This window comes from Cibotium barometz, chromosome 2, assembly GCF_041138505.1.
Source record: "Cibotium barometz isolate CiBa-2024 chromosome 2, ASM4113850v1, whole genome shotgun sequence".
In the NCBI taxonomy this organism is placed as follows: Eukaryota; Viridiplantae; Streptophyta; class Polypodiopsida; order Cyatheales; family Cibotiaceae; genus Cibotium; species Cibotium barometz.
Window position 1 is genome coordinate 58,331,795 of NC_141047.1, and position 8,825 is coordinate 58,340,619.

Consider the following 8,825-nt stretch of genomic DNA (forward strand, 5'->3'; position numbering starts at 1 on the left):
GAAGCTTACCCTGATGTCGAGACAACACATCAGTTTGGTATTCCCAAAACTGCTCTATCTGCAGAAAAGGCCCAAAAAATACACAAAGTGCTGGTAGCAAGAAGCTTACCCTGATGTCAAGACAACACATCAGTTTGGTATTCCCAAAACTGCTCTATCTGCAACAGTAGACAGAAAAGGCCGCCGCTATCATCCCCTGTGGCCAATGTGTTCTGTGGAGTCGAACCACTGGAAGCAAAACTGACACCATGGGTGATACTATATAAATGTCATGTGCATCACAGATGCCATGGACATTTCTAGGGCTAGATCCAGAAGAGGCAAGCAGATAAAGATTATGAACCAGTAGAACCAGAAGGTAGGAGCTTCAGGTGACTCATCTGAGGTGGACATGGAGCAAAGCATGATCAGATGGCTGTCGGCTGCAGGACAGTGGAGGCTGGCTGCCAGAGGAGCTGTCGACTTACATCAGCAGAAGGGTGTGCAGCATGCGTATCAATGCCAAGGGGCAGCAGCAGTCGGGCAGGGCAAAAAAGGATTATTGGGACATGGAACTGGCCGACCAGCAGTCGGCCAGCATAAAGTGCCAAAAGTCCCATATAAAAAGGACTCCTTGCTCCTTGTTTTAATCATTCCACCCACTAGGGGTGTGAGTCAGTAGGAGGGTCCCATAGGGGGCCAGAATTAGGGTTTATCACCTTTTCAAGAGGGCAGCCAAGTGCTGTACAGAATTGTACCTTTTTTGTACATAGTATATACTGAAATTCCAGCACTTCTCACTCTCTCTCTCTCTACTCTCTCTCTACCTGCGTTTTTGCATCAAGGTGCGTTTTTGCATCAGGAGGTCTTCAAGAGTGTTTAGGGCTGAAAGAAGACTACCCCGAGCTTCCGCGCGTTACATTGGTATCAGAGCATCAGGCTCAGCAAAGCTAAACACTGATTCAGTCCCAGATGATGGTGTACAGGTCCAAGGTACAGGAAAGTACACGGATTCGAAGCCCAAGGCGGGAACACAGATCGGGAAGAACTCCCAGGAGGTTTGTTGGTGGTGTTCCACAGTGCCAGATGGGGATGGCAGTTCCGTGAGCCAGATGGGTTCTAAGGGAACGGTCCCAAGGGAGGTTGATCCTCCAAGGGTGATGTGAGAGTGCCAGACTCAGTTCCAGGAACGAAGACCAAGACGGTGTTCAGAGCCAGTGCAGGAATGGATTGTGGACTAGAGGAAGACCAGATGCATAGATCTTCATCAGAGATAGAGTGGTTTGGAGAACAGATCGGATTTTCAGAGAAAAAAGGTTTGCCAGGGATGGAGGATGACAGAGGGACTTCGGAACAGGATTGGGATGATGACAGTCATCCAAGAGCAGGTTGGATTCCCGTCATCAAGTTTAGCAGAGGGGGATGTCATGTGCATCACAGATGCCATGGACATTTCTAGGGCTAGATCCAGAAGAGGCAAGCAGATAAAGATTATGAACCAGTAGAACCAGAAGGTAGGAGCTTCAGGTGACTCATCTGAGGTGGACATGGAGCAAAGCATGATCAGATGGCTGTCGGCTGCAGGACAGTGGAGGCTGGCTGCCAGAGGAGCTGTCGACTTACATCAGCAGAAGGGTGTGCAGCATGCGCATCAATGCCAAGGGGCAGCAGCAGTCGGGCAGGGCAAAAAAGGATTATTGGGACATGGAACTGGCCGACCAGCAGTCGGCCAGCATAAAGTGCCAAAAGTCCCATATAAAAAGGACTCCTTGCTCCTTGTTTTAATCATTCCACCCACTAGGGGTGTGAGTCAGTAGGAGGGTCCCATAGGGGGCCAGAATTAGGGTTTATCACCTTTTCAAGAGGGCAGCCAAGTGCTGTACAGAATTGTACCTTTTTTGTACATAGTATATACTGAAATTCCAGCACTTCTCACTCTCTCTCTCTCTACTCTCTCTCTACCTGCGTTTTTGCATCAAGGTGCGTTTTTGCATCAGGAGGTCTTCAAGAGTGTTTAGGGCTGAAAGAAGACTACCCCGAGCTTCCGCGCGTTACAATAAATGACCTTGGCTCAATGTGGACACGTGTTGAAAGAATAGAGTTTCTAAGTCTAAGATATATATAAATGTTGATATTCGAAAAGGTACAATTACATGATTCGAAAAGGTGCAACACCCAGCAGACAACATGAGACGCATCTCTGAGCCGATGGGAAAGGGTTCCAAAAAGCATGGTAAGGCTGCTCGCAAGACGGATTCTAAACACAGAGAGCTAGAGGATGGCAACGCGACAAAGGAGCTGAGTAGACAGCCTCAAAGCAGCAGCGCGTTAAGGGCACTGAGTTGTGCTCTATCACCATAGTATGAGTGCAGTGGCGTGGTAGAGAACATCTTCTTCAGGTGGTTGGGGCTGGCCGACGTTTTGCAGTGCCGGATGGTGTGCAAGGATTGGTGGAGGATACTCAACAGCATCCACAACATCCAACGGAGATTTTGCTGCCTGACACCCGCCACTACCCATGGCGCAGACGGGCAGATTGAACCATTCTGGCTGAAGCCAGAGGATATATCAAAGCACACCAACCCGGACAATACTGCACACCCTGATGCCGCCTGCTGGAGGATCACAGTCGACTATGCCGTGGTTGCACCCTTTGGCAATTCTCTCTCTCTCTCTCTCTCTCTCTCTCTCTCTCTCTCTCTCTCTCTCTCTCTCTTGCGTTTCTTCTACACGTATTTGTGATTTTTTCTTGCAAGCTCAAAATTTGGGGGTGGTGAGGAGAGGAGAGAGAGAGAGAGAGCGAGCGAGAGGGGGGGGGGAGGGGGAGGGGGAGGGGGGAGGGATTCATGTTAATAAAAATGAAGGTCGTGGAGAGAGAGAGATTTTACCCGTCGGAGACGGGCTAATCCACTAGTGCAAGTTATTCACCGTTTACATGTAATTTTTTACGATAGAGAATTATTTTTGTAGGTTTTTTACGTCCAAAAGACTAAAAACCATGCATGACACCATCAAAAATCAAGCCTGGAGGCTGGAGCCACAGCAACGGCAACTCATTTTCCAAAAAGGCTGACCGACTGACATCGGGAGGTAGACAGTGATCAGTCAGAACTGCAGGTCGTGTCGCAATGCAGCCCTGCTAAAATCTGACACTTGTCAACTTTGAGAACATATTCCGAGGTCACTAAATTACTTTTTGACAGATCAACCCTGATATAATAAATTCTTAAGCTGCTGACATGAATGTAAGACAGGGTCACAGGTGTCAATTTGAAGATGGCAATGCAACTTCTGCTGACCGAGGATCATGACGTCCTGAAAAGGGCTCTGTCAGCATTTGCAGCAAGCTGCAAGGGCTGGAGTCCTGTAATTCAACCCACTGGAGTCTGGAGTCTGGACACCGATGTAAGGCAGTCAACTCTAATTGATCGTACAAGTCACAAACAGGGCTGCTTCATCAGCAAACAAGGCATTGGATTACATTTGTGACATCTTTAATGCGAGTCTTGAAGATTGAAGCTCCTCCAATCAATTCACAAACACAAGGCAAAGCAACAATTGTGGTATTAGCCAGCTTCGGAATGCAATTATTTCTCAGCAAATCAACTTGCTACACAGCATCCAGCTCTTTCAAGTGATGCTATACTAGAAACTACAGTATTTTCATCTACTTGCATTTATTGACCTGGCACAAGATGATTTTTTTCCACCTTGATCAATATACTTTTTGAAGGGCCACCTTTATGCAGTCAATAACTGGGTCACGATGATGTGGGTGGGCTGTAGGCCTTGAGGCATATTACAAGTCCCAAATGTGCATCAAGCTTTGCCTGCATCGCCCATAGTACCAACTTCTAGAATCAGAATGAAATTACCCCATGGAAGCAAACAATTGATTGCATGAGAATTGCAAACGATCCTCGTATTGATCTGTTGGAAAGGAAATACGACAGATTTGTAATGCCAAATCAAAAAATTCATCCACACCAAAATCTAGCATTAGGTGTGCTAAAGCCTTCTGCGATCCGCTGAGAGAACAACAAGCTTGCCTTTTGTGCAGGAATTTTGAATAATAAATTCTTACCTCAGATCACAAAACTCTGTCTGTAGCAACCCTGGCACTCTTGTGAGGACTTTCACGACTCTAAATAAGATTACGGATGACACAACAGATAAGGTAAGTGAGCCTTCTTAAGAAACTTTAGAACAACTTGAGCGCCAGAACAGTGATGCTCTAGAAAGCTACACACAAGCACCTGCCTACCATTGCCGTTCCCTGTTCCCATTCCTGGCATCCGCGGTTTTCATAGTAGCCGTTACGAGGTGTGCACTCTCAGAAGCTAGGATCACGAAGTACCACAACTGGTTACCACTTAAACAAAACATCTTAATGATTGTGCATGTCCACCCAAAGTGACCAAAAAAAAATACACCTTTGAAGTACATACAAGTGAAGTATATCCAGGCTTTTAAGCTGAGTACTATGCTTTCATGGATACTTGCTCACTATCAAAAGCTGCGATCAGGAAGGTTACTACTTGAACAAAAGCCTTGAAGAACTCAGAAGATACACCTTAAGCGTGCCAATCCAAAAGCATGTCCCCAGCCCTTGACGTCCTGCAAGTCCACACATTCAGTCCAACTTAATCCACTGTTTCTCCTGCATAGGTATTTCATACAGTTCAATGTTATATAAACAGGACTTTTAAAAAGGATTAAGATGAAAATAACCGACAGTTTGAATACATACAAGTAGTGAGGCCTATACCTTTGAAAGTAAGAATGGAAATGGGATGCATTTCTGCACCATATACACATTTTCAAGAGAACTGTAATTGCATATCAAAAATTTTAACAAGTCCTGCAGGTGTGGCATCATGACAAATTTAGGAGACCCAAATTCAAGATTAAATGTTTTCCTAAACTTGGCACCATCAAAAACTTTTAGATTTAGCTTGTTTTTTTCCCAATGTTATAATAGCATTGTATGGTCATCAATGACTGAGCCATGTGTGTAAGGACGAGACTTACCTTAAGATCTTGCCGATGAATCACATCCCTTGTATCTGCCGTTTTTCGTGAGCATCTAGCCATGTGTGAAAGGACGAGACTCACCTTTAGATCTCGCCGATGAATCACATCCCTTGTATCTGCCGTTTTTCGTGAGCATCTAGCCATGTGTGAAAGGACGAGACTTACCTTTAGATCTTGCCGATGAATCACATCCCTTGTATCTGCCTTTTTTCGTGAGCCATGACTGAGCCATGTGTGGAAGGACAAGACTTACCTTTAGATCTTGCCGATGAATCACATCCCTTTTATCTGCCCTTTTTTGTGAGCATCTTACTTGAGAAAAAGTGACGAGTCCGTGCTCAAGGACCATAAATCAATGCAATTACCAAGGGCAAGCTCCCCCCCCTTTGCAATGCCCCCATCATGAAACCTTGCCACAGCCACCAAATTGTGGAACTTCGTTTTGCTCAATAACATAGATTTTTCTTGTATAATGGGGATGTCATTGATGCCATCAAACAATGCCACATCCACATTTAATGCATACTTATCCACCCTATTTAGGAGTGGGTTCACACAACACCTCCTTCACTCCGAAGGGGGTTTTGTAGGGATTCGGAGTCTCATGTGTGTGTCTAAGGATGGGACATTAATTGAAGAGTCCATGACATCCTCATCATTGCATTGCAAGAACCATTGCTAGTCAATTATAGCATCATGGCACATATCACATTCTTGGATCACAAGAAAGCTCGGTTCCTGTTGTGTGAAGTCCGAATAATACATTCCATTTTTAATACATGATCAAATAGTGCTGCTTCTCTCTTATCGCATCGAGATTTGGTGGGACCAAGTTCAAACTAGGTGCATGCTCTTAATCTTCCATGACTGAAATTAAGATATGCATGCATCTGCACAGGAACAAAAGCCGTCCTTAAAATGATGAACACAATAAATGTCTCTGACAATTATCTCCCTTTTTTCAACCCTGGAGATAATCTTAGAAGTGTTGTGACAGTCATTGCACATCCTCATATTTTTAGTCACTCGAATGGTTTCTCCGGGTGGTGTGTTGAGAAGCCCAAACGCAATGGCCAATTTTTCCACGTGTTCACATAACACTGCTTCCTTCTCTTCATCTGAAATAGATCTCACAACCAGATCCAAATTAGGGACATGTCCTTTCTCCGCAGCACGTGGAACCAAAAAACCTAACATACTTGACATTTCCTTACTTTGGTTGCTGCCCACCACAAACTCATGGAGCTTCTTGTTTACCTCTATTGAGGCACTTGCAGCCATCTTCTTTGCCCCAGCAAGTTTCCTTAGCTCCTCTATTCTGATTGCCTCATCCCACCTTCCAGCACTTGCATAGATGTTCCCCATGAGCACATAAGGAGCAGCACATTCTGGATTCATCTGAACTAGCTGATGAAAGCATCTTTGACCTATTTCTGCTTCTGCATACTTTTTGCAGGCACTGAGCAAAGCTCTCCACATATCTTTAGATGGTGAACACGGGCTGGATTCTAGTAACTTTTCTGCCTCACACAATCGTCCTGCTCGAGCTAGTAGATCCACCATACAGGTAAAATGGTCTATTGTCGGTACGATACCATAAACTTCTCTCATCACCTTGAACAGTTGTTGGCCCTTGAGTACCAGGTTGGCCCGGCCGCAAGCACTAAGGACGCATGCAAATGTGATAGCATCCGGCTTTACACCTTGTGGTTGCATATTTTCAAACAGTCGCAAAGCTGTTTTACTATCATGGTTCATGCTATATCCTTGTATCATTGCATTCCAAGATGCAACGTCTCTGACTGGCAGCTTGTCGAAAACATTCCGTGCATCTGAAAGTGAGCCACCTTTGGCATACATGTCAATCAAAGTGTTACCAACAAAAAGGTCTCTTTCAAGTCCCTTTTGTATGATCTCTGTGTGTATCTCTTGACCCTTATTCATGACACCTGCACCACCACATGCTTTAAGAATACATACAAATGTGACATTATTTGGAAAGACACCCTCTACTTGCATCTGCTCAAAACATTTCAGTGCTGCCTGCCCCTGCCCATGTTCTGCATACCCTGCCGTCAATGCACTCCATGCCACCACGTTTTGAACTGGCATCTTGTCAAAAACTGTGCGCGCCTCTAGCAACAAGCAAGATTTGGCATACATGTCAATCAGTGTGCTGCCAACAATCACATCCCTTTCAAAGCCACTTTGGACAATCTGTGTGTGAATCTCTTGACCTCTTTGCACATCTTTCAATGCAGTACAAGCTTTCAGTAGAGCCACAAGCGTATAGCTACTAGGAAGGATACCATCCTCTTGCATTTTCTCATAAAGTTCAATGGCATGCAACAACTCCCCACATTGGATATACCCTGCTATGAGTGAAGTCCATGAGTGCACGTTTCTATAAACCAACCTATTAAAAACCTGCTGGGCATCAGCCACACTTCCACACTCTACAAACATTGGCACGAGGTGGTTCCCAACACCTCTATGAGTTTCAAGCCCATTATCGCGAATGTGCTCATGCACACGCTTTGCAAGCGTTAAATCTTTCTGTTTCTTGCAGTTCTGCAAGATGCAGATAAAGTCATCAGCTGAAGGTCGCTCAATTCTCTGGTCCAACATACCCAGGACATCCAAAGTGTTCAACAACTCCCACCCACTGCCCTCGCGGGAAGGCTGTGCTCTAGATGCATTACCTGCCGCTCCCCTGGCCTTGCATATGATGCCAGACCATGAAACCTCTTTCACCACATGAGAGCCTTCCGGAGAGGACACCTGTTGTTGCTTTACAAAAGCCTTGTCCTCCTTCATTTTGTTTATACGGCCAGTTTGAGCCTCCTTTTTCTGAACATCTTTGATCCCGATTGGCAGATTGTCATCACCGTCTATCTCCAGAGACTCCTTAATGATTTTATGCTTGGTGTCCGAAGGCTTTAAGTTTTCCTTTATGAAGTCATCACATTAATCAATCAAAATATAAAGGTTCAGCTCCATGGTATGTATGTCTGATGTTGCTCAGACTTGGAAACGTAACATGTCAACGGACTGTTTCAGATATGCAGCAGGGTTGGAAACTAACCTGGTTGATGTCACAGTCCCACCACTGAGGTGAATCAGGGAAGTAGTCCTGCCATAGGAGAGGTCTTTTATCTGCAAGAAGAAACAGAAGAAAACTGTGGAGGTCCAGGATATATGAGCAGAAACTAAAAGAGGAGGCAGCAGAGAGAGAGCAGCAAACCTGCACTTGAAGAGAAACCCTTGCTGTTGCGCTGATGATGGCAACAGGCTTGACTAATGCTAGTCTGAGGATCCTGGAGCTCCAGCATGGAGATAAATGGCTCTGTGCTCAACGAAGCAGTTGAGCTTGATGAAACCCTAAATGGAGAGGGCCTCCTCTGACAGGCCACATAAGGCACCACCGCCCTGTGCAGTTGTAAGATGGAGCGTTTCATCCTGACCTTCCATCTTGTATAGTGGCTTCTAGCATGCGCACACCTTCGATGCTTAGGGGTACTTTGGCCGCTGCTTTAGCTGCTGAGGTTTTTTTGAGGTTTTTGATTGTGTTGGTTCCAAGTAATGCAAAAGCTTTTTACATCATCGAATATTTTGAATTTAAGACGGCATGAAAATCCACCTTGTGTATTCAGACTTGCCCATAAGCAAGCCCAAGTTTGAAATCACCATTCAGAAGACATCCAATGACCACTATCGCATCGCATTGTCAAAGTGGCAATGGATTGGAAAGTGTGGGTGTGTTGGACAATGATTGTGACTTTGCAATGTGCATGCACCTGATTCCTATTGGT

The 8,825-nt window shown here is 45.2% G+C and overlaps 1 protein-coding gene across 7 annotated transcripts; it reads right to left on the bottom strand.

The window, feature by feature from the left end:
* Positions 1 to 2,828: 2,828 nt before the first annotated feature.
* On the bottom strand, positions 2,829 to 8,606 carry LOC147641270 (pentatricopeptide repeat-containing protein At2g03880, mitochondrial-like). 7 transcript variants are annotated; one of them, XM_086819911.1, is made up of 6 exons: positions 8,258 to 8,604; positions 8,099 to 8,169; positions 5,011 to 7,962; positions 4,748 to 4,840; positions 4,479 to 4,596; positions 4,030 to 4,341 (listed from the first exon to the last, which is right to left on the bottom strand). In XM_086819911.1, exons 1-3 carry the CDS (start codon positions 8,469 to 8,471, stop codon positions 5,887 to 5,889), a joined length of 2,361 nt encoding a protein of 786 aa, XP_086676037.1. In that variant the 5' UTR covers positions 8,472 to 8,604; the 3' UTR covers positions 4,030 to 4,341; positions 4,479 to 4,596; positions 4,748 to 4,840; positions 5,011 to 5,886. The 7 variants fall into 7 exon arrangements, with proteins under 7 accessions (XP_086676057.1, XP_086676037.1, XP_086676016.1 ...); XM_086819931.1 differs by lacking the exon at positions 4,030 to 4,341 and adding an exon at positions 2,829 to 3,372 and having other exon boundaries at positions 4,748 to 7,962; XM_086819890.1 differs by having other exon boundaries at positions 4,030 to 4,596; positions 8,258 to 8,606.
* Between the last annotated feature and the right edge of the window lie 219 nt (positions 8,607 to 8,825).

Bases quoted from the DNA above. Each gene is read 5' to 3' on its own strand.
- LOC147641270 (XM_086819931.1), bottom strand. From the start codon at position 8,471: ATGAAACGCTCCATCTTACAACTGCACAGGGCGGTGGTGCCTTATGTG. The intron at 8,170-8,257 runs GTTTGCTGCTCT...TTCTTCTTGCAG, and splicing joins GGGTTTCTCTTCAAGTGCAG to ATAAAAGACCTCTCCTATGG. The intron at 7,963-8,098 runs GTTAGTTTCCAA...GACTTCATAAAG, and splicing joins GGGACTGTGACATCAACCAG to GAAAACTTAAAGCCTTCGGA.